The sequence below is a fragment of the Stenella coeruleoalba genome (assembly GCF_951394435.1).
Source record: "Stenella coeruleoalba genome assembly, chromosome: 4".
Classification (NCBI taxonomy): domain Eukaryota; kingdom Metazoa; phylum Chordata; class Mammalia; order Artiodactyla; family Delphinidae; genus Stenella; species Stenella coeruleoalba.
The window spans coordinates 100,778,740-100,804,377 of NC_137149.1; the positions used below are offsets into that span (position 1 = coordinate 100,778,740).

Genomic DNA, 25,638 nt, shown 5'->3' on the forward strand with positions numbered 1-25,638 from the left:
GAGTGCCTAAGAGAGTCGTTTACTGAGAAAAGGAAGGACAGACAGTCAAGACTTAATTTGTTTGCTCTCAACTCTGAAGGTATCTGGAAGAAAACTAGGCTGAAACAAAAAAAATATAATTTTTAATAAAACTTCATCAAACTGGTACACTTAAAATACATATTGTATGTCACTTATGCTTTAATGAAAGTTGATGTTTAAGAGTAATGGTTTTCAATATTTCAATATTGATTTTATTTACTATTATATCACATATTCATTGCATATCTTCTCATGTTGTGGTTAGCAAAAATACACAAATCACTCTCTCTGACAACCTATCTCTACCCATAATTGAAGTCTCCCCAAAATATCATTTTATATTATAACCTTTAAGAGTTAAAAGCACAGTAAATTAAACAAGGGAAAAATCAAATAAGGGCTTCTTTTAATGCATTTAATTTTATCTTTAATTTCATTCTGAAATAATTTCAGACTTACAAAAAAGGGTGAAAATATAGAACAAAGAATTTCCACAAACCCTTCACCCAGGTTCTTCAAATGCTAACATTTACCAAAATCACAGTATACAGTACAAATCTAGAAAATTAATATTAATGTGATACAATTAACTAATCTAAAGACCCACTTAACATTTTGTCAACTGTCCCACTAATATCCTTTATTTGGTCCATGATCCAATCTATGCCATTCGGTTGCCGTATCTTCTTAGTCTTCCTGAATCTGGGACAGTTCCTCAGTTTTTCTTTCCTGACCCGGAGAGCTTTGAAGATTACTGGTCAGTTAGTTTGTAGAATGCCCCTCAATCTGAGTTATTCTGATGGCTCCTCATGATTAAATTCTGTTATGAGCTATAATAGCACAGAAGTGATATTGTGCCCTCTAGAGCACAGGATGTTAATGTGACTCATTAGGGGTAAGATTAACTTTGACCCCGTGGTTAAGATGCTGTCTGCCAGGTTTCACAAATGTAAAGTTACTCATTTTCCCTTTGTGATTAATAAGTCCTTTGTGAGGAGATACTTTGAGACTATGTATATACCCGATTTCTCATTATATTTTCGTCCACTGTCATTCGTTGATGGTACTTCTCTGCAAAAATTATTACTGTCGTCTTTGGCAATTAGCAATTTTTAAAATTTCTATCATTTCTGCTACATTTATTAGATGGAGTTCTACTACAGGGAAGAAATGTCCCCCATTTACTTAGTCAATTATTATATTATATTAGGCAATAATTTACATAGTCATTTATTTGCATCAGTATTAACTCACAACAATTTCTTGTGTGTATATGCCCAGCAGTGGGATTGGTGGGTCGTATGGTAGGTCTATTTTTAGTTTTTTAAGGAACCTCCGTACTGTTCTCCATAGTGGCTGTACCAATTTACATTCCCACCAACAGTGCAAGAGGGTTCCCTTTTCTCCACACCCTCTCCAGCATTTACTGTTTGCAGATTTTGTGATGATGGCCATTCTGACTGGTGTTAAGATGATACCTCATTGTAGTTTTGATTTTCATTTCTCTAATAATGAGTGATGTTGAGCATTTTTTCTTGTGTCTGTTGGCCATCTGTATGTCTTCTTTGGAGAAATGTCTATTTAGGGCTTCTGCCCATTTTTGGATTGGGTTGTTTGTTTTTTTTGATATTGAGCTACATGAGCTGTTTGTATATTTTGGAGATAAATCCTTTGTCCATTGCTTCATTTGCAAATATTTTCTCCCATTATGAGGGCTGTCTTTTCGTCTTGTTTATGGTTTCCTTTGCTGTGCAAAAGCTTTTAATTAAGTTTCATTAGGTCCCATTTTTTTATTTTTGTTTTTATTCTCATTACTCTAGGAGGTGTGTCAAAAAAGATCTTGCTGGGCTTCCTTGGTGGCGCAGTGGTTGAGAGTCTGCCTGCCGATGCAGGGGACACGGGTTCGTGCCCCGGTCCGGGAGGATCCCACATGCCGCGGAGCGGCTGGGCCTGTGAGCCATGGCCACTGAGCCTGAGCGTCTGGAGCCTGTGCTCCACAACGGGAGAGGACCTCGTACCGCAAAAAAAAAAAAAAAAAAAAAAGATCTTGCTGTGATTTATGTCAAAGAGTGTTCTGCCTATGTTTTCCTCTAAGAATTTTATAGTGTCTGGCCTTACATTTAGAGAAAACCATAATTCAAAAAGACACATGCACCTCAATGTTCATTTTAGCACTGTTTACAATAGCCAGGACATGGAAACAACCTAAATGTCCATCAACAGAGGAACAGATAAAAGAAGATGTGGTACGTACATACAATGGAATATTACTCAGCCATAAAAAGTAACGAAATTGGGTCATTTGTAGAGACGTGGATGGACCTAGAGTCTGTCACACAGAGTGAAGTAAGTCAGAAAGAGAAAAAGAAATATTGTATATTAACGCATATATGTGGAATCTGAAAAAACTGGTATAGACCATCTTATTTACAAAGCAGAAATAGAGACATGGACATAGAGAACAAACGTATGGCTACCAAGGGGTAAAGGGGTGGTGGTGGGATGAATTGGGAGATTGGGATTGACATATATACACTATTGATACCATGTATAAAATAGATAATGAGAACCTACTGTACAGCACAGGGAATTCTACTCAATGCTCTGTGGTGACCTAAATGGGAAAGAAATCCAAAAAAGAGGGGATATATGTATACATATAGCTGATTCACTTTGCTGTACAATAGAAACTAACGCAACCTTTAAAGTAACTATACTCCAATAAAAGTTTAAAATATAGAGACTTTCTTTTGTTGTATGTATTATAATTCATTATTATCATTTTTTTTTTTTTTGCTCATATTATCTCAGATTTGGCAATTGGGAGCTACTTTAATTTGGGTCTACAACAGGGTTCTTAACCTAGATGAGTTTCAAGTGGGCTTTGTTTTTCTTAAACGGTAAGTGTTATTTTCCCCTTAAGTACAATTTTCATGGTTTGCCTCAAATTCATAAATAAATCCAAGACTCTAAAAAAAGTCAAAACCATTGTTCTTATCTACTAATACATACATTATGACTGCTGTATTATTTTGATTAGTTGGAGTTTTGAGGTTTGAGGTGATGATTATGGACCAGGCCAGAAAATTAAGAAAAGAGTAAAAGTCAGCAGGATTTTCTTCACTCCTGCAAGTCACTATGATGTTACACAGCAGTTAACATTATAGCCTACTTTTTTGAGTGGCCCATCCGAAGCATTAATGAGTACATATGTTCTTCAATTCTCATCACAAAGTGTCCTTCAAATATATTTTTGAAAACTGTGTACTAATGACTATTAACATAAATGTTGAAGTGACGTGGAATTAAAATGGGAGCCAGAGACAAAACCAGCCTGGCCCTGCAACTAGGTACTTGACACTAGGTAAGTAACCTACCAATTATCCTCAATCTCCATAATCTTCAAAAAGGAAATGTTAGAGAGGATCACCTCTATTGTTTCCTCCTGTGTTCTAAAGTGTGATTCTATGCTAGGACATATCAATGGTAACTTTTACCTAAGGACCTCCGGCAGAGAGAACAAATGGCTGAAAAGACAAACACATTAGAAAAGAGACTTCTATTATAGTAAATCACACTAAACTGATTTCGTAGAAGGAGCTTCATGAACCTTGCTTGAGTTATAGGACATTAGACTTCAGCGATGAAAAATTTATATGATAGAATTAGTCTTTGAAATTCTACTTTCTTTTGTTCTTGATCATTAAATAGCCTTCCACCTCGCCTTTTATGATTGTAAGTCAAGACCATTTAAAATATTTTTAGGGCATTTCCTCCTTTTACCTTCAGAATATTGCCAGGAACCATTCTTTTCCATCATATATTAAGAAAGAAGACCTGGTACCTATTCCTTTCATTTCACTGGTTTTCCTCTCAGCAAGGTTTATGTTTTCCCCTGCAGCAGTTAAGACATATCTCATAAAAAAGAAATAGTATAAGGGCGTAAAGCTCTTGAGTTAGTAATTAACAAGTCAAAAGACTTTAAAAAGAAAACTATATTCAGCTCAAGAAAAAGTTCTTACCAGCCTAGAAGACTCAGAGTTCAGTAAGCTGAGCTTCACGGTAGCTCAGATAACAAATTTCTGCCAACAGTGTTTGGCTATCAAGATACAAAGAAAAACAAAATTTTGGGGAAATTTCCAGGATAGTTTAATTACTTACATTTTTCATTCTAAGGAATTTCCTTTCTATTTCTTTATTGTCAAAGATTTCCCCCCCATTCTCTCCTCTCAGTTCTTGTCCTTTATTGTCCTACTGTGATTTTTAACTAGGGGTGTTCATCAAAATTACCCATTACGCTTGAAAAACAATAACTCTTAAGTCTGTATCCCAAACACTCCTGACTTGGTAGCTTTTTCTTGATTCTGCAGCTTTTTTCTTACAGTTCATGATTCATCAGACCAGACCACTCTTTCTTCAGTTTTTTGCCTGTTTCTCTTCCTCACAGAATGCCTGTATCTCTGCCTACATGATATGTCAGAGATGCTTTCCCTAACTTCCTATTCAAAGTAGTCCCTCCTTCTCTCTCCTCAACAATATCCCTCTACTCTTATCTATACTTCCTCTTGGCAGTTATTACTACCAAATATTACACATTTATTTCTTCTTTTGACTATTACTTTTCTCCTAGTCCAAGCACCAAGAGGGCAGAGAATTTCTATTGTGTTCATTGGGATATTTATACCCTACGTCTAAGGTAAGCCTTGCCCATAGTAGGCAATGGATCAACATTTGTAGAAGGAGATATGTTCCACAGCTGAGAACCACTTTCCCAGCAAGTCAGCAATGTTACAAAATAGTAAAATGAAAATCTCTCAGTATAACAAGATATGACACGAGATCCTAAAAAAGACTTAACTATATATCACATCTTTTATTTGAAATATAAAAATCTTCTGAATAATCTAAGAATGGGCGTTAGTCATGCTCTTTTAAAATATATTCATATCTGTTCATTTTTTCTTTATAGATGAGTCTGGGAGAAATTTCGAGATCTACAAAAGGGAAGAGTTAAAAATAAAAGGAGATGGAAGGCAATGGACAATTCTCGCCTTCACTGATTCTTTCGCAAAGGAGCTGTGGGATGGGTGGAGAGCATCTGTCCCCTCTTAAGGAGTCATATCAAAATCATCTGGGGCCTGTTCAGACCTGTTCACTTGACCCTTGAGCCCCCAGAGAAAAGTGCTAACTTAGTGAGCTGTCTTTCCAGTGTTCAAATCCCCAGATTTGCACAACAAATCACCTATGGAACTTAACCACATTCATAGGCACAGTCACCACTATCATTAGGCAATATGGCCCTAAAACAAAACATATTTGTGCCAAAGAGGTGGCAACTAGTATGGTTAATCTAAAACAGCAGATAAACCAAAGCTCTTTAACATTACTCGTGACATATAATATATTGTGTTTTAAGTGTTCTCCTTGGTTACACTTAAACTATGATTAATCTGAGTTAAAATTAAATATAACAAATTTTCTAAACAAGTTTCACCTCCCAATAACCCTACCTCCTCCTCCTTCTACCTTGTTAAAGCAGAGGCAATAATTTATTCTCTCACACTTTCCATGGGTCAGGAATGTGGAAGCAAAACTTGGCTGGGTGATTCTAGCTTGGTTTTTCTCATGAAGTCTAAGTCAGATGTCAGCTGGGGCTGTTCAACTGAAGGCTTGACTGGGGTCAAAAGATATAAGGATTCCACTTTTGTTTTTCATTTTATTATTTTTTAAAGCCACTTTATTGAAGTATGATTGACATGTAAAAATCTGTACATATTTAATGTATATAACTCAATGAGTTTGGGAATAAATACACACCCACGAAACTAACATCACCATCAAGACTATAGACACATCCATCACCTCCCAAAGTTTCCTCCTGCTCCTTTATTATTAATTACTTTTTTTGTGGTAAGAACACCTAGAAAATTATAAGTATACAATATAGTATTGTAAGCTATAGGCAATATGCTACATAGTAGATCTCCAGAACTTGTTTTGTGTAATTGAAACTTTGTACTCTGTGACCATCTCCTCCTCATTTTCCTACTCCCTCTGCTCCCTGGCAATTATCATTCTAGTCTCTGCTTCTGTAAGTTTGAATATTTTAGATTCCACATATAAGTGAGATTATGCAGTATTTGTCTTTTTGTGTCTGGCTTATTTCATTTAGCATAATGGCCTCCAATTCCATCATGTTGTTGCCAGTAGCAGGATTTTCTTCTCTTTAAGGCGGAATAATATTCCATTTTGTGTATAAACCTCATTTTCTTTATTCATTCATCCATGGCTTGACAATTAGGTTGTTTTCATATCTTGGATTTCACCTTTAAGGTGGCTTACCTGTACAGATGGCAAAGTGATGCTGGCTGTTGGCCAGAGGTATCAGTTATTCTTCACATGAGTCTCTCCACAGAGATGCTTGAGTGTTCTCACAGCATGGCAGCTGCTTCCCCCAAGACCTGTTTCTGCCCTAAACACTGGGGTAGAGTTTTTTCTTCTACCCATCCCCTAGACGCAACGAGTCTTTGTCTATTCCCTGGACACAACAGGCTTTGCTGCACCTCCTCCAGTAGTGTAAGACTCTTACTTTTTGGAGAAAATGGTCCCAGGAAGGGAGCAAGGCTTTGTGCCTGCCCCCCTCTCCAGGTTATTCTTGACAATGAAACCAGCTCAGTGAGGTCTGCATCCCTTTCTCTCCAGATGCTGATCCAGGATCATCAGTGGCAAAAGGGAACAGGGTTCATGAGAATGGGGGCTGAGATGGGGCTCCATCCCAGGCTCCATACATCACCCTGAGAAAATCCCTTGGTGTTTTCTGCCCTGAGAGTCTGGGAAAATCAGGGGCATCAAATGCGGGTGAGAGGCTGTGCTCCTTATTTAGATCTCCCACGACAGTTGAGCAAATATCAACTGGCCATCTGTCAAGCACCTTCTCAGTTCTAGACATGCTATGTTCACACTCTCCTTTCTTCTTTAGAACTCTCCTGTGAGCATAGGACTGCTATCCCCATCGCACTGGTGAGGAAACCGAGGTATTGGGAAGTTGCTACTTGTACCTACAAGGCCTCTCACCTTGGGCAGGCTTAGACCCAAGACTGTCTTGCCTTTCCTCTATAGTCTGCCGCCTTCTACACATTTACAGGTGTTTAAAATAAAGGATGCAGCTCAGGAACAGCCAAATGGAAGAGATGCATAAGGCAAGGTCTTGGGGGAGGGGTACAGAGCTTCCATGCTCTTTCCAGGCTTTCACCCTCCCAGCACTGTGATGTGTTCACCAACACAGAAGCTCCACCCTGTCTTCTTTTGATGGTTACCATCACCACATTATCATTATCTGAGACTCTTTTACAACCTTCAAATAATTTAAAAAATTTACCTCAATTTTATTGACATTTTAAAGCCTCTGTTTCCTCTAGAAAAAAAAGGTAATAATAATTCCCATCTTGCAATATACTTAAAAAAAATATAGACACCCAATAAATGCTAATTTACTTCCTAAACACTGCTTTCATAATATTGTTAAGCTCATTAAAGCCTTCATTTGTCATTTATACCCTCTTATTTCAAGTCCAAAGTTTCTGCTCTCAAGATTGTTCATAATCTACCTCTATGTTCTTTACACTCTTTTGTTCATTTATCCATTCTTTCACTAAACATATGTTTAACATTTAATAATTTAAGAACCCTTTTCAAGATAAGAAAGTATGAAGTTCAGTTTAAATTAAAGAGACAACCATGAAGCAAATCACTGGGACCTCAAAGTACTCCCTTGGTTCAGGAACTATGTGGTAAATATCACCTGGGTTTGATATGGAGACTATATTTGACTACCAGGTAAACTAAAAGAAGAGTGTATTTGCTGACTAGTTAACTAAGGTAGAGATACCAAAGGAGACTAACGGAAACTGTGCTTTTCCTCTACCATAGGGACACGTTTCTCCCCATATCGGTGCAAGGAAATACACTTTTTGCTGTCAATTTCTTCTACAGTTTCTGTCTGAACCTATGTGGCATGTAAAGAAAGCCTCCGTGTTTGTGTAGGGCTTGAGTTTAGTGAGCCATGATTTTAGATAACCACAGGAAGTCATAAAATGGCTAGCATAGGAGTTAATAATTATTCTAACATCGTTAGGGAAAAAACCCAATTTTCTTGGCTTCAAATTTCCATGAGGTAGTTTCATTAGAATATCATTATTGGTTTTCTTCATGCCTCCAACTCTGATTTAATTGATAAATTTGAGATAAGGCATGCTCATCTCAGTGCTGTAGATCTAACAGTCTACAATAGGGCAATGGGGGGGGGGAAGAAAGATATTCAGTCTTCTATCTGTCATGCTTAAAGCTCTCTACCTGTCCTATAAAGGAGACCTGAAATTATCCAGTCAGATAGAGATGGGGGGTTGTGAGTAAGATTGTCTAATTTAGAACAAGGTTTCTAAACCTTAGCACTGTTGACGTTTTAGACTGGATAGTTCATATTCCTTTATTGTGTAGGGCTGCCCTTGTGTTGTAGGTGGTTTATCTCCTACTAGTGGCAGTAGCATCCCTTCCCAGTTATGACAACCAAAAATGTCTCCAAACATTGCCAAATATCCCTGATGGAAGGGGCTGGGACAAAGTGCTCTCCACTGAGAATCACTGATTTAGAATAAGAAAAATCTTTGTGGCTATAAATTTAAGTCACGTGCAATTCAGCTCTTATAAATAATAAAACTATTTATTCTCCATCTGTCTGTTCACCATATCTTTCAGTTGGCTCTAAACTTGGGAAGGGAAGGGGGGACTGTTATTATTATCTCCTCAAGACCTCTACCTACATTAATTACTTCAGATGCAATGAACTTATTAAGTTTGAAAAATTATTTTCTCTTTTCCAGTTCCATTCTCTGATGCTCAATTAGCTTTAGAATAATTTCTAGTATTTGAGCCAGAGACTCAGCCTATTACTTAATCTATTTAATGGTATTAAAAACAAAAGTCCTTTTTTGATGGTTATAAAACCAAAACTGCATCACTTTATTCCTTGACACCTAAGCTTACTGTCTGGTGAATATACTATATTCATTTCTACTTTCTTGTCAATGGAGTCTACCTAGAAAACCTTTACAATTCCATGTGCCCTTTAAAAAACTGAAGAAAACAAATGAAAAAAACCCCGAAAACAAAGGCCTAAAGACCCAATTTAACCTCCAGCTTCCTGATGAATTAGAGAAATAGTGAGCATCTTGTACAGTCTTTCAATTTTATGAATACAGAAACTAAACCCCAGGAAGGGACATAACTATCTAAGCTCACGAAGCCAACCAGGTACAGAGCTAGAGGTAACGCCTCTGCCTCCTCTAAGTCCCAGTTTAATACTCTCAACACTTCACAACTTGATGACTGTCGCTCCCTCTAAAGTCTTGAAGAATTTATAATGCAGTGCCTCCCGATATATCTTAACAATAGCATGCCTTTTATCGCTCAATCTTTGCATTTTTTTGCATCTTTTTTTATCCTTGACTGAATTATAAGTACTGTGAGGCCAAGGACTGTATTGAGTTTCTGCTGCATTACTCCAAGAGCCTCCTGTAGGTCTGAGCACCCCTTAGGGTCTAGGTCTATCCTGATTGACTGCCTCGCTAGTGGTAGGAGAAAGCAGCCCAGGGGCACAATGCATAATGCAAGTAAAAACAGCATCTCCACAGGAATTTGTTTTCTGCGTGATAATCAGTCTTCATAATGGGAATTAGTGCCAATGAACAAATAAAAATGTGTCTGAGTTTCTATATTCATTTTCCATTTCACAGAGACATGGTACGTGTAGAATTTTATACATTGGCATCTCAATGAACAAAATATATTTTTAATATATTGGCATCAGTATTAGGATGAATAAACTCATGATAAGTAAAACTAATAATTTTTCTTCTCCAGTATAATTGTTGGAAATCTAATTTTAAGCATGGAAAAAAAGAAGGTAAAATACCCAAAGAATTACATTAAAAGTCAAAAAGCTGAAAGAGAGAATAGGCTTGGGTACTAAATTTGCCAGGTCAATACAATATGTATTTTACAATTCTAGAAAATAAAACATATAAAATAAAGTATACTACAGTCTCAATTATCTTTTAGAAGTAGATGATTTATATATTATTTCTCCTCAACTGCTCTCTGCCAGTTCACAAGGAAAAAAGAACACCAGTTTGAGAATACTGACTAAATTTCTTCTGGGAAGAGTAAGGCTAATAAAGAAGACATAAAGAACAAATTTAAAAAGAGTCCTTTATAACTTCCAGGGCAGCACTTGTGCCAAGAACTGACTGTGCTTTGTACATATATTACCTTCAATTGTAATGCTGAAAAACATTGCTCTATTCAAAAGCTCTAACAATAAGCATCCACACAGAGTTAGCAGGCCTAAATAATTCCTCCTCATCCTGGGATGCAAAATGATGCTAGAAAGAACTATCTTGTATGTTAAATATGTAGGTCAATATTTGAATTGAATGCAGTTATGGACACATTTTGGATGTGGGGCGCAGTCATGGGAGATGTCACAGAGGTTTCCAAAAGGCTCTAGCAAAACAAGGGAAGTGAATTAAAAGATCAAAAAAACCTCAAAAAGGAGTCAATACTCACAATGTTCATCAGGGTGAGGAGGTAGTTTTGGACGTGCTCCTTGCCATGGAAACGGACCACAGAGTCATCCACTCCCAGCAGCACCTCGATGTTGTAATCGTTTTCTCCCGCGTGTCTGCGTCGCCTCATGGCTTCATTCAACTGCTGGTCAATGTTGCTGTAAACAGTACCTAGATCATCAAGGCCTTCCAGATCCGATTCTATTAAGAAACAAAAGGAACCCAGGCATTTCAGTTTCCCCAATGGGCCTTCTAGTAACTTCTTACAAAAAAAGATCTTCTTGGGGAACTATAATTATCATCCATAGTCACCAAGATGTAGCTTTTCAGTTTATTCCTTAAATAATGTGCAAGTGCATGTGTTCAGATAGACCTCCTATAAATTCAACACAGAACAGCAACACTGAGGGCAAAATAATATTACTGCATAGAAAGCAGTGCCACCAGCCAGACCGACTATTCCAGGAGGAACAGAGTATTTAGTCTTCCTCCAGCTGTATCCTCAGAGCAGAGCCAAAGGGTGCAGAACATACATGGGCTAAGTAGCTATTAAATAAACGGAGACTATAAACTTAAAGTTCACAGCTTGATAAGTTTACAGTGGTTAAGTTACTTTAATTATGGAGTGTGGAATTTGTATCACATAAATCTAAACTGCTTCTTTTTCAAGTAGCCTTAACTTAAAAATCAAATTATAGCAATGGCAACACAACAAACAGCATTTAGTGGTATGATTATCAGTGACCATATATTACTTTATTTCTTATGAGTGTGGTTTTCTAGTGAATGCTGCTAGGCAGACAATATAGGTCTTCCACATTTGTACTGGCCATCATCTGGATAGCAGGCCATTTCGATAGCTGTATATCTGAATCCGTGAGATACCAAAGTAAAAATTCAGTCAGAAAATTACCTATAACAGAAGAATATAAAAGTATAAACTATTTTATGCTGTGGAGGGAACTTAATTACTTTTACTTTCCAAGCAGATATACATATACATAATACACAGAGAGAGATATACAGATATACATGTACATATATATCTCTAGATCATCTATGTATCTATCTATGTACCTGCTTGCTATCTATCTATCTATCTACCTGCTATCTATCTATCTATCTATCTATCTATCTATCTATCTATCTATCTATCTACCTATCTATCTATCTATCTACCTGAAGAGAAAGAGAGTGAGAGGCATTTTCAGGTTCTAGTTATCTAGATTATCTAATTACCTAGATTCAGATTACCATAGTTTTGGTGAAGAAAATGCTTTGGTGAATTAAAAAATAAAATATGTTATTTGAATACTAAAATAAAAGTTATTAATCAAAACTGCAGGTACAGAACTGAAAGAATACTCATTCCCATTTCAAATATATAAAACCTGGAAAGGATTTTATTTTACATACTGCCTTGATGACTAAAACAATCACATATCTAAAAAGAAGTCTGACAGAACCAATTCTGACTCATGCTTTATATGGAGGCTTACTTAGTGTTGTACTGAGGCCTGTAAGCCATTTGAAGCAATGTCTGACATTAATGAATAGCATTTCCCTCTCCATCTTTGTGGTGTTAGTAAAGTTGAGGGGGAAAAAGCAGTGTCTCTTGGTCAAGAAGATTGATAACCAAGCCCTAGCCACATGGGACTAGAAGTAGTAGAAATAAAGATCTCACTCATACCCTTTCCACTTTTAAAAAATATAGAGGAACACCAGCACCCTCCCCTACAAGTATGGGCACAGCCTCTGAATATGACTACTCAGGTTTGAAAGCTATACTGTAATTTACTTTGACCCAAGCCCAAATGCTAGATCATTAACTGGGATTTTTCTGCTCATCAGGGAATCACACTGGCTCTACAATAAGTAAATAACTCTCACCACCATCCACATCAAATAGAAATCTTTCCTTAAAAGCTGTTTTTAAGAGCTGTAAACCCACACTGAGGGCAAGACACTACACCTGCAAACAGCTTTACTATTCAACCTCAGTCTCTTCACACACTTGAGAATGTGAAAGGTTGTGATAGCTAGCGTACAAATAGGAAATTCATACATGAGCTCCCAGTTCTAAAAATGGCTCTTTTTGGCAGAACTGTCAGTGGCAGTATCCAATGGAAATATACTAGCAATGTCATCATGTCATTAAGTCTGATGCATCAATGAAGAAGGCTGAATACTTATTTCAGAAGGACAGTTCATCTTGCTCTAAGATACCTTTGGTTTGGCCTTTGCATCCCTCCTAAAATAGGTGGTTTTTTGGTAAGTGAATCTATTTTTTCATTGCATGAGGAACCTGAGAAGGAAGAAGGACGTCTTTTTCTTTCAACCATTGCTTTCATTCAATCAAGAATACTTCTTACATTTAGGTCTTTAATCCATTTTGAGTTTATTTTTGTGTATGGTGTTAGGGAGTGTTCTAATTTCATTCTTTTACATGTAGCTGTCCAGTTTTCCCAGCACCACTTACTGAAGAGGCTGTCTTTTCTCCACTGTATATTCTTGCCTCCTTTATCAAAAATAAGGTAACCATATGTGTGTGGGTTTATCTCTGGGCTTTCTATCCTGTTCCATTGATCTATTGTTCTGTTTTTGTGCCAGTGTCATACTGTCTTGATTACTGTAGCTTTGTAGTATAGTCTGAAGTCAGGGAGTATGATTCCTCCAGCTCCGTTTTTCTTTCTCAAGATTGCTTTGGCTGTTCAAGGTCTTTTGTGTTTCCATACAAATTGTGAAATATATTTGTTCTAGTTCTGTAAAAAATGCCATTGGTAGTTTGATAGCGATTACACTGAAACTGTAGATTGCTTTGGGTAGTATAATCATTTTCACAATGTTGATTCTTCCAATCCAAGAACATAGTATCTCTCTCCAAGGAAGATATACAGATTGCCAACAAACACATGAAAGGATGCTCAACATCACTAATCATTAGAGAAATGCAAATCAAAACTACAATGAATTATGACCTCACACCAGTCAGAATGGCCATCATCAAAAAATCTACAAACAATGAATGCTGGAGAGGGTGTGGAGAAAAGGGAACCCTCTTGCACTGTTGGTGGGAATGTAAATTGATACAGCCACTATGGAGAACAGTACGGAGGTTCCTTAAAAAACTACAAATAGAACTACCATATGACCCAGCAATCCCACTACTGGGCATATACCCTGAGAAAACCATAATTCAAAAAGAGTCATGTACCACAATGCTCATTGCAGCTCTATTTACAATAGCCAGGACATGGAAGCAACCTAAGCATCCATTGACAGATAAATGGATAAAGAAGATGTGGCACATATATACAATGGAATATTACTCAGCCATAAAAAGAAATGAAATTGAGTTAGTTGCTGTGAGGTGGATGGACCTAGAGTCTGTCATACAGAGTGAAGTAAGTCAAAAAAAGAAAAATAAATACCGTGTGCTAACACATATATATGGAATATTTTAAAAAAATGTTTCTGAAGAACGTAGGGGCAGGACAGGAATAAAGACGCAGACGTAGAGAATGGATTTGAGGACACGGAGAGTCGGAAGGGTAAGCTGGGACGAAGGCAGAGAGTGGCATTGACATATATACACTGCAAAATAGCTAGCTAGCAGGAAGCAGCCGCATAACACAGGGAGATCAGCTCGGTGCTTTGTGACCAACTAGAGGGGTGGGATAAGAAGGGTGGGAGGGAGACGCAAGAGGGAGGAGATATGGGGATATATGTATATGTACAGCTGATTCACTTTGTTATAAAGCAGAAACTAACACACCATTGTAAAGCAATTATACTCCAATAAAGATGTTAAAAAAAAAAAAAAGAATACTTGTGTCCCTATTTCCTCCTGTGCCATATAGTGTTCTTTTCTGTGATTCCTAAAGTGGGCAATGTCAAACATTTGAAAAAAAGACAGTGGTGGAATAACTTCTGGTATGTTTTATTTATATACATCCCTATTAATTAACAAATAGGTCTGAGGCTGTGAAACATCTTCATTCATAATGAATTTTTCGCAGTATACATACTTTACGATATAATGTTCACAAGCTTTGTAATCAGATATACCTGGCTTCAAATCCTGGCAGTGTCGCACCCTAGAAGTGTGATTTTACTTAAAATGCCTAACCTCTCTGAGCCTCAGTTTTCTCATCTGTAGAATGGGATAATAATACCTCTTTTGCAGAGTTGTTGTGATTATATAATTAATATTAGTAAAAACACTGTATACAGTGCTTAGATATAAGTGCTCAACAAATTGTACTTACTGCTATTACTACTACTATGATGATGATTATCATGATGCTGCTGATTTCCCATTATGATAGGTTTTCTATACCTTTTAAAGCTTCCTACATTTTATTTTATATGTCACATATCAAATGGTTATAGTTCTTTTAAAACAGAGGTGAGAAAAAATCTGGAATTAATAAAGGAAAATCTGAATTGCTGATAATTTTAATTTAATTTTATTGTGTAGATTCCCTCTGCTCTCCTACTCCCTTTGGGAATGCAAGTTAATTTCATGTTAATAAGAGAATGATAAAGTAAGATTCACTTTACCAAAATGTCCCACAGCAGCTTTCTCTGTAGTGCATCTACTTCAGAAAATGAGGGAAAAAATGTTTTGCAGTAACAATAAACACAGAATGAATCTATATGTAGAAATTTGGCATTCTTCATGAACAGACTCCTGCCGTGAAAATGAAGTGACTGGAATGCCAGCTGGATTTTCCAATGGTAGGTGGAGATCCTAAGATCAGAGCTAAAAATAGGCATAAAATCCAACACATGTCATCTGTTAAGGTCAGAAACAGAGAGGAGTTAACTTAAGTAATTGTTTTGACCTGTTTGTATCATTGGACAGTGATTTTTCCATTGATATAATTTAAATAAATTTATATTGTTGTGATTCCAAAAAGATACAGTAACAGCATCTCCACACATATGGGGGTACCATTATACCAAGATTAATAAAATGTTTTTTTGAAAAGCAGCTGAATCCTTCAAGAACTGGGAAATTCCATAGTGATAGTTCAAAGAACTATATTCAGGCCAATTTATGATGCCAATTTTGAAGTTTCATTAAGTAACTGTTGCTCTTCTTAAAAAAAGACATTACCGTTGAATGAATATTAGTTTCCGTGATTTCTTTTCCCCAATAGTTCTAATTCTAAAGTACATGTTTGCTTTTGTTTTCACTGACTACTTTAAGGGGTAGCAGATGGCATTTTTAAACGGAAAACTTCTTACTTTCTAAGTAAAAAAACCCAATGTTTTCATGCTTTGAGTTTGTGATCATTAGCGAATGAACAAAATAGAAAGGTCACTTCATTGTCCAATATACAGAAAATCCTGACTGTTATAACAATCTCCTATATGTCAGTTAGAACGTTTTTAGCTTCAAATAAAGAAAACTTTATTTAAAGTGTCTTAAACAATCAGGAAATATATTAATTTGCACTACAAGAGGTCCAGAGGTAGGGTGATTCCTGGGCTAATCAGTTCATCAATAGATCAGGTACACACTTCTTTCCATCTTTTCACATCCTGCTTTGTCTTCCAATTCACTTCTTTGATTATTTCAGAATGGCTGCACCAATTCCAGCATCAGAGCCAGGTACCACAAATTATATCTCTTTTGCATGTCTTTCTTAAAAGTAGGCAAAAATCTTTCCTAGAAGCCCTCTGGTACATTTAACTACGTGTTTCAGTGGCCTGAACTGAATCACAAGGCCATGTAAAAATCATTCAAAGATAACTGAACTCACACATGCCTTATTCCAATCAGAAATCAACTTCTGTAACTGAAGCCAGCCTCCTCTGAAGTACGTGTTTAGGAAAAGTGTGGGTTCATGAATAGTACGGAGATCCTATTTAAAAAGATGAAGGGGGAAGGCCTTCAAATAAAAGAGGAGGGGGAAATGGAAATTGCACAGGCAATTCACATTGCTGAATCCTCCTTTTTTTGGGGGGGGGGGTACGCGGGCCCCTCATTGCTGTGGCCTTTCCCGTTGCGGAGCACAGGCTCCGGACGCGCAGGCTCAGCGGCCATGGCTCACGGGCCCAGCCGCTCTGCGGCATGTGGGATCTTCCCGGACCGGGGCAACGAACCCGTGTCCCCTGCATCAGCAGGCGGACTCTCAACCACTGCGCCACCAGGGAAGCCCCTGAATCCTCCTTTATAAGTCCTCCTCTTCCACATTCCCTAGTAACAGTCTTCCATTGGTCTCTTTTACTCTATCTTAGTTTGCACTCATGCATTTTATGTTTCATTTCTCTTATTGTAATCTGCCTGCCTACAGATCACTTCTGCATTCTTTTGGCCCGGAAATGGCTGTTGACATTCAGTCCTTCGTTCCTATAGTAGTGGACTTATCACTGCTGCTTGCTCAGCCCCATTCCAACCATTTCTTGAATAAATCACTGAAATGTCTGGGTGTGGGCAGGGTTGTCAGACAAAGTACAGTATTTTCTATTCAATTCAAATGTCAGATAAACAACAATTTTTTTTAGTATAAGTATGTCCCAAATATTATCATGGGACCTACCTAATACTAAAAACTTCTTCCATGTTTACCCGAACTTCAAATTTAAATGAGAATCCTGCATTTTTAGTTGCTAAATCTGGCAAATCTAGGTGTGGGGCTTCTGTCTTTCTCCAGGCAGTTCATGTAGGTACAACGACCTACACCCTCCTGCCTTCACTTCCCCACTCCACCCCTGGACACTCAGCTCTAGCAGTGGGCATTGACCCAGGCAGGGCCAAGTACTGTATTCCATTTCTTTGACTCTAGTAATTGGATGGGCAGATGGCCTAACTCATGACAATGAAACTATGACCTAGGACCATTTTATTTGGAACTACTAGGGAAGAGAAGTTCTCTCTACTGAGCTTGAAACTAGCAGAATATAACAGTGAAGGTGCTTGGGGAAAGCTCAGGACAGTTGTTGGTCTAAGGTTAATGCAAGAAGAGGAAAGTGAAGATTATTAATGGAAAGAATAGTTCTGTTCCAGTGATGACTCTAAGCCTCTGAATTCAACCATTCTTTTGATTTTTTCGGTTTTGTGAGTCAATAAACAATATTACCACCTGATTTTCTTCTCTTACTGCTTTCGAAAAAAATTCTTGCCGAAAACAGTTTGATGTTAGTTCATAACAACTGAAAATAAAAGAACCTTGATGAATAAACCCATCTATGTCCTTCCTGCTACAGTCACTGATTTTCCTCATTTTCCTTCCCACTCTTTAATAAACTATTCTTGGGATGTACAGTCCCTTGAAAATGATGATATATTCTGTTTATATTAAAAATCTCCCAAATTAATTATTTTATTCTCTTTATATCATTTTAAATTTAAGGGCTTTTCTACTAGTGATCTACTTTCTAGTTTGTTTCTTCCATTGCTCTTATTCAGGTAAAATCATAGTTTAATTATGGAAGATAGTGTAGTTTTTAATTTTCAAATTTTTTTTTTTTTTTTGGTACGCGGGCCTCTCACTGTCGTGGCCTCTCCCGTTGCGGAGCACAGGCTCCGGACACGCAGGCTCAGCGGCCATGGCTCACGGGCCCAGCCACTCCTCAGCATGTGGGATCTTCCCGGACCGGGGCACGAACCCGTGTCCCCTGCATCGGCAGGTGGACTCTCAGCCACTGCGCCACCAGGGAAGCCCCTAATTTTCAAATTTTACTTCTCTCTACATTTAATAGCATTCTAATGAACTTTTCTCCTCCTCTTGAGTAAATTATATTCTTTCTTATTTATGGCTTTTGTAGTTCAGCTCTACTAAATCAGAGTAGAGGAAGCGGTCCCTACACCCAATTTACTAGATTACATTCTACTAATCTGACACTGCTAGAAGTTAAAGTTTTCTAAGTAAAATCAACTGCATAAAGTACACATACAATTCCATTTCATAGCTGCCAGTTTCAAAGCTCAAGTTACTTCTATCAGTTGCCTCCTATATGCTACTTTATTAAGGGTAAAGGGATTTCTTTACCCAAATTTCCCCAGAAACTCTACTTCAGCATACTAAATTTTTCTCCAAGGGTATATGGAATGATTTAATAAAACTTTAAACAAGTCCTTAGAGCCAAACTATGAATATTAACATTAAGTATTTATTATTTCTGATAAATAATTAAAGAACAGGGCTGCTTGACCTGGCACTGTTCTAAGCACGTGGGAGTACAGCAGTGGACAAATCAAATGTGGAGCTTGCCCATACAGAACTTATGTTCCAGTGATAAGAATGATGAAGCAGTGTAAGAAGAATAAAACAGGATGAGGGGAATAAGAGTGACAAGGTGAAGTGTGCACAATTTTTAGTGAAGATGTTCAAAAGAAGGCAGAAAATGGACAGAGATATTGTAAAGTAATGGAAGGGGCCACATGAATATCAGAGTTATATTTGTGTGAGATACATGCAAACTTTTATACATATATGTAAATCTTTAATTTATATGTATATTGTAGATCTTTCAGAATGAGGTTGTAGAGTATAACACAAAGAAAGTCAGAATAGATTCAGAGTGTGGTAGGCAGACTTTCTAAAATGGCCCCACAAAGATCCCCAGAACTTGTGAATTTGATGAGATATGATCACATTATATGCACAGCTGACTGTGAGACAAAGGTGTTATTCAGTTGGCCCTGATCTGACCTCCTGAGCCATTAAAAGCAGAGAGCTTTTGCTGAGAGAAAGCGGGAGGAGAGAAGTTCTAGAGTGTGAACCATGAGAATGACATGACTTGCCGTTGCTGGTTTTGAAGACAGACGCAGCCTGTGCAAGGACCAGAGAGAGGTCTTCAGTTGCTGACATTGAACCCTAGTCAGCGGGGAGATGGTCCCACAACAACAGTCCCACAACAACAAGGACCTAAACTCTGCCAACAACCTGAATGAGCCTGGAAGTGGATTCCTTCTTTCCCAGAGCCTCCAGAGCAGAGTTCAAACTGTCTAGAACCTTGATTTTGGCCTTGTGATACCCTAAGCTTTAAACCCAGTCCAGTGACCTTAGTTTCTGATCTATAAGAACTTCGAGCTAATAAATGAGGGCTATTTTAAGCCACTAAGTTCTTGGTGTTTGTTATAAGGCAACGAAACAATACAAAGAAAATAGAGATCTAGGCCCAGCTTTGCTATGATCCATCTGTATGATTTTGAGAGAGATGTCAAACTTATCTGCACATCAGTTTCCTTATCTATAAAATAAATAGGCAGTCCTAGAGGATCTTCTTCCTGGCTAAATTTCCATAATTAATAATTGGGCCATCATTTCACTATTTTAGATTATTAAAGTTGCTTATTGTTGTTATGGTTGTTTTGATCATACATGATGGATCATATGTATAATTAATCTGCTGCTAAATCCTTGATCAAGGGTACAATTCACAATTTAAATATATTTGTACATGGAAAAAGGTACTACGCTATAAGAGATCCTACATTATGATATAAAATATTTCATGACAATGTAGAAGTCTAGTAATTTATCACAATAAGAAAAAAATCTTCTCATTCACCTTTAAAGAGGAACCGAGTGTCCATAAAGTCTGGAGGTACAAACAAATATACAGAACATTGTCAAGGACATCTTCAGTCTCTGCTCTGAAAGATAAAATATTATCTATGTTTCCAGATTTTATAGACAACCTATAAAAGGTTGAGTAAAGGTGACATTTAGATTATTTAGCTATTTACACATCCATAAGACAGACCAGAATTTTATACTAAGTGACTAAAAATACACTTTATGCCTTTTTGTTGTAATGCAGCAAAATTTTACTAGGCTACCTCCAATAAATTTTCTTTTAAAATTTAGTTATAAGGATATAAAGTTAAAAATGTGTATTATCAGAACATTAAATATTGAAGAAATAGTCTTTCAACATGTTTTTATCTAAAGTGCTATGTTCATTTGAATAATACTGATCAAATAGTTTTGGCCTATGTTTAGATGGAAGGTCACTTTTCATAATTATATCTTATGTAGGCAGTATATTTGAGCCATAATAATTACTGCACATTTAAGACAAATTTACAATAGAACCATATTTGTTACCAAATACAATGAATGGAATAGTACAATTCCTAACCCACAAAAGACATTATCCAAGTTAAATTTAATAACATACCATTTTTGGCATTCGAATAAGATTGTTGAGCCATTCCTAGAGTGCATTTCCACTAAAGTCACTTATTTGCTAAAAATAAAACTATTCTTAGTGTAAGGAATAAAATTTGCTAGAGAAAAGAAACTCTGTTATATTTACATTTTTAAAAATATATGCCCATAATACATCCTTCCAGCTAGTATTGATCATGTGGAAGAAAAAAATTGGGGGTATTCTTCTATCTTCTATTTTTTTAACTTATGGAATATAGTTTTAATAGCTATTTAATGCTTTGAATTCTAACATTTCTGTCAGTCTTGACTGACTGATTTTTCTCACCCTTCTGGGCTGCGATTTCCTGTATCTTTGCATACTTGGTAATTTTGATCAGATGTCTGACATAGTGAATTTTACCTTCTTGGCTGCTGAATATCTTTGTATTCCTATAAATTTCATGAGCTTTGTTCTTGGATGTGGCTAAATTACTTAAAAACAGTTTGGTCCTTTCAGGTCTTGTTTTTAAGATGTATTAAGCAGGATCAGAGCAGTGCCCATCTAGAGCTACTCACCACTACTGAGGCAAGACCCCTCTGCATATGCTCCATCCAGTGCTGGGTGAACCATGAGATACTCCAGTCTGCCTCATGGGAACAAGCACTAAGCCCAGCCCTACGGAAGTGTGGGCACTGTTCCCCTAATCCTCTTGCGTGGTTTTTTCCCAAGCTTTGCAGTTTCTTCACCTGTATGTGCTGATCACGACTCGACTAAACACTAGAGGGGAACCTCTTCAGATCTTCAGAGTTTTACCTCTGTGTAGCTCTCTCTTCCTCCAGACTCAGTCTGTGAACTCTGTCCACCTTCAACTCCCCAGACTCTCAGCTCTGGCTTCTCAACTCTGTCCGGCTCAACCGGGGTTCTCCTTCCCTGAGATTCAGACTAGAAATCCTCCAGGCAGTAAACTGGGGTAATGTTGAGTCTCACTGCATTTGTTTCTCATCTCTTGGGGATCACTGTCCTTCACTGCCAGATAGCCAGTGTCTTGCAAACTATTGTTTCATATATTTTGTTCGTTTCTGGATGTTTAAAGCAGGAGGGTAAATCCAGTCTCTGTTATTCCACCTTGGCCAAGAGTAGTTCACTTAATTTGGCTTTGCTAAGAACATATGGTGGGGTTTAGAAACTTGGATTTATAGGCGTGTTACTCTGTAAAATGACTTAGAATTTTCTATAGCCATTAAGCTTTCCTTAGTTGACTTTCTATACACATTTAATTGGACTTACGGAAGTTGGGTAGTAGTGAAATGTTCAGTGTAAACACCCTGATAACACTCTTTTAATACAAAAATCACTTTTATGAGATATTAAATCTCCTGGAATATGTCCTTGCAGCACACAGTATCAGATGAAGGGAGAGAAAGCTGAGCAGTATTCAGTAAATCTCAAAAAAAATTCTATTCACCTTTCACATAAAACGATATGAGTTTCTTTGTTCATTACCAGCTGGCTGAGCCAAGAGGCATTCACTGTAACTAAGTTTACAGAAAGAAACTGTCTTCCAAGGGTAGCACCCCCCCCGCAAATCTGCTTATTACTTAACACAAACATGGAGCAAGTTCAAAAAATTAAAACCTTAGCAAACACAGGTATCGCCTTACAGTCCAAAGAACATGATGTTTGACATAGTCATTGAAAATGTTTTGCAGGCTTCCCTGGTGGCACAGTGGTTAAGAATCCGCCTGTCAGTGCAGGGGGCCCGGGTTTGAGCCCTGGTCCAGGAAGATCCCACATGCCATGGAGCAACTAAGCCCGTGCGCCACTACTACTGAGCCTGCACTCTAGAGCCCATAAGCCACAACTACTGCCTAGAGCCTGTGCTCTGCAACAAGAGAAGCCACTGCAATGAGAAGCCCGCACACCGCAATGAAGATCCACAACTAGAGAAAGCCACACGCAGCAACAAAGAGCCAATGCAGCCAAGAAATAAGTAATAAATAAATAAATTTATATTAAAAAAAAAGAATGAAAAAGAAAATGCTTTGCACTGAGTTTTTCAGAGATTTACAAACTAGGTTTAAAAAAAAACACATTGAGATGATAGAAAATTGGGGGTGAACTTTAAGAAGTCATGTTACGGAAGTGAAGGCAAGAAATAAATTCTGTAAATCAGGTTCACTGTGGGCCATCCCTTACAATCAACAACAAGGGCCACAACAAGCAGGATGAAACCACTTACTCAAAAAAGGAATCATCTTGTGATAAGTGAAAAAAAAGGGAAACAAGGACGATTCATTGGTGTGCTAGGTCTGATCGTATCTAAATTAATCTTTCTAGATTTTAAAGATCTTTTTGCAATTTGAGTGCAAGAAATCTAAACATTTATATGTTCAACTCAAAGTGAGGAATGACATATTTGATAGATTAACATAGATGGAGTGAAACCATTAACCACTGAAGTGTCATCAAGGTCAATAAATGCTGAATTTCTTCAAACATCAGATGGGAAATCCAGACTACAGGTAGCAATTCTATTTCTAAGTGAGTGTGTATGGATTTCATCTCGACTTATTCAGTACTTTTAAAGATCTAATAGATTGGTAATATAAGGAGAATTCTCACAAATGAAAATGTTAGAGTTACTAGAAAAGGATCATGACCTCCTTTCCTCATGCTTCCCCTTCTCTTCCTTCCCCCGCTCTTTCTTTCAGTTCCTTGCTCCCTTCATTCCCTTGTTGCTTTCTTTCCTTCCATCTCTTCCTTAATTCCTTCCATCCATCTATTTCCAAACATTTCTTGAGCACTTTTTCAGCATAGAATTCGATCTGGTTTCTAGGAATAAAGCACAGTTCCTATCACTGAGGTGGTTACAGCTTAATAGGAAAGAAATATAAACAGATATTTTCAAACAAGGTAAGTATGTAACTGAAGAAGAACCAGCTTCCTACCTGGAAGAGTCTGGGAGCATTTCAACAGAGGAGGTGACAGCTGCACTGGATTTTGAAAGACACTCAGAAGTTAGACACGTGGAGAAATAGAGAGGGCCATTCTAGACAAGGACGTAGTGTGTGCAGAAGACCTGAACAGTACTGATATCCTGGGAGAACTGACTTTAAAGAGGATGGAGCAAAAAGTGAAGATTTGTGCTGACAGATGTGGTCACTAAGGGAGACTGAAGCAAGATCATGAAGAATCTTACATGTTTTACAGACAGGCTTGGAGCCAGTTTTCTGGGGGCCTGTATGATCTCTGTATCATGCCTGTTATCCTGGCATAAATACTAGTAATGTTTTCTCTCCACTTTCAAATGTGGTCCAGTTTGAACAAATTAAGTGGTTGCCCTACTTAGAGGTCTCTCAGTATAGAGTGTGATTTCTAGAAGGAGAGCTGAATCTACGTAATTCTCTTGTTATGTGTGCACTTAGGTCCAATGATAACAGTGAGACTGCAAGAACAGGCCTCTCATGTTCTCGTTGCAGTGATGTGCTTTCCTAGTTGTGGATGCAGGTGTGTGAATCCGGTGATTTGTCAGTCGACATCCATTCCAACTTCCTTGTGTCCTGTAATGCTGCAGAAGCTGAAACTGTGAGCCCCAATGTGCTTGCAGCTAGGCTCCCAGGTGGGCATGGGGTTAAGCCAATTAGAAGCACTCAGGTGAGATTTGAACTCAGAAGTGGCAAATGTGGTTGGAGATGCACTGTGGGGACCAAGGTTTTTTATATTAACATCCTAGGTCTGGTTGCCAGCTGCGTTGATGCTGAGAGGAAAGTGCGGTAGCAGTAGTGCCAGCTTGTTATCCTCAGAGAGCATCTTCGGTGGCAAGTTCTTGGAGTCAACAGGTCCAGCAGCGGCAGCTTGCCCCTCTTCCCCGTCACAGCAATAGCAGCTGCCCGGGTGGGTCAATCAGCTGCATCGTTCTGGGAACTAGTACTGGAGCCCAAGCCTAAGGGCCACTCCAATCGTTCCAGCAATTTAAATGTGCAATTAATTCTTTATACTAAATCCTTTCATGTTTAAAATAGCTGGTGTGGTTTCAATTTCCTGGAACTGAACCCTGACACATATATAGTAAGTTATTTAGCAAAACTGGGCCTCAAATCCACAGCCATGTAATAAGAGGGTTGAGCTATTCAGTGACCTGCAAGATCCCTCCTACCTCTAGAATTTTGCTTCTGTGATTCTGTACTTTTGTGGAGTCTGACGAATACCTCTATTTTTCTCTCCCGTATCCCTCAGAAACTGCTTCCAATATGGCCTCTAGCTTACATTTCCATATACAGTAAGTTCCCTACATACGAACCTTCAAGTTGTGAACTTTCAAAGATGTGAATGTGCCCCTGTATGCCAGCTGTTGTACTGTACTACTGTACTTTTCAAGGTACTGTATTGTAAGATTAAAAATGTTTTATTTTTTGTGTTTTTTTTAATGTATTGTTTGTGTGAAAAGTATTATAAACCTATTAGGTACAGTACTACATAGCTGATTGTGTTAGTTGGGTACCTAGGCTAACTCTGTTGGACTTATGAACAAATTGGACTTATGAACACACTCTTGGAATGGAACTCGTTTGTATGTAGGGGACTTACTATAACTGTTTCACTAGTATCACTATTATTACATTTTTAGTATTCAGAAAATGCACCAAAAGCCAGAGGACGTGTTCAAGACAGGGATGAGAGAGGACTCATTCATTTAACAAACATCTAGTGAGTACCTATTATGTGACAGGTGTTCTTAAGTAATATTTTATAAACGCCTTGACCTAGTCCAGGCATTTGTTTACACAAAACATTCCTGGAAGTACATTTTCTCTTTGTGTGGTTTGCAATGTAATAATAAAGTTCACTCCCTAACCTGTAGAGAGCCCTCCTTACCCCTTTC

At 37.7% G+C, this 25,638-nt stretch overlaps 1 protein-coding gene across 17 annotated transcripts in view; it reads right to left on the reverse strand.

Annotated features, from left to right (window-relative positions):
* The window catches only part of ADAMTS3 (ADAM metallopeptidase with thrombospondin type 1 motif 3), a 611,755-nt gene that overhangs the window by 57,879 nt on the left and 528,238 nt on the right, over nucleotides 1-25,638 (reverse strand). For 15 of the 17 annotated variants that reach the window (XM_079921102.1, XM_079921112.1, XM_079921101.1 and 12 more), the window contains one exon: nucleotides 10,645-10,844. In XM_079921102.1, the coding sequence (XP_079777228.1) occupies nucleotides 10,645-10,844 (200 nt within the window). Of the gene's footprint in view, nucleotides 1-10,644; nucleotides 10,845-20,171; nucleotides 20,257-25,638 lie in introns of all 17 variants that reach the window. The other 2 variants (XM_079921106.1, XM_079921105.1) reach the window with 1 other exon arrangement.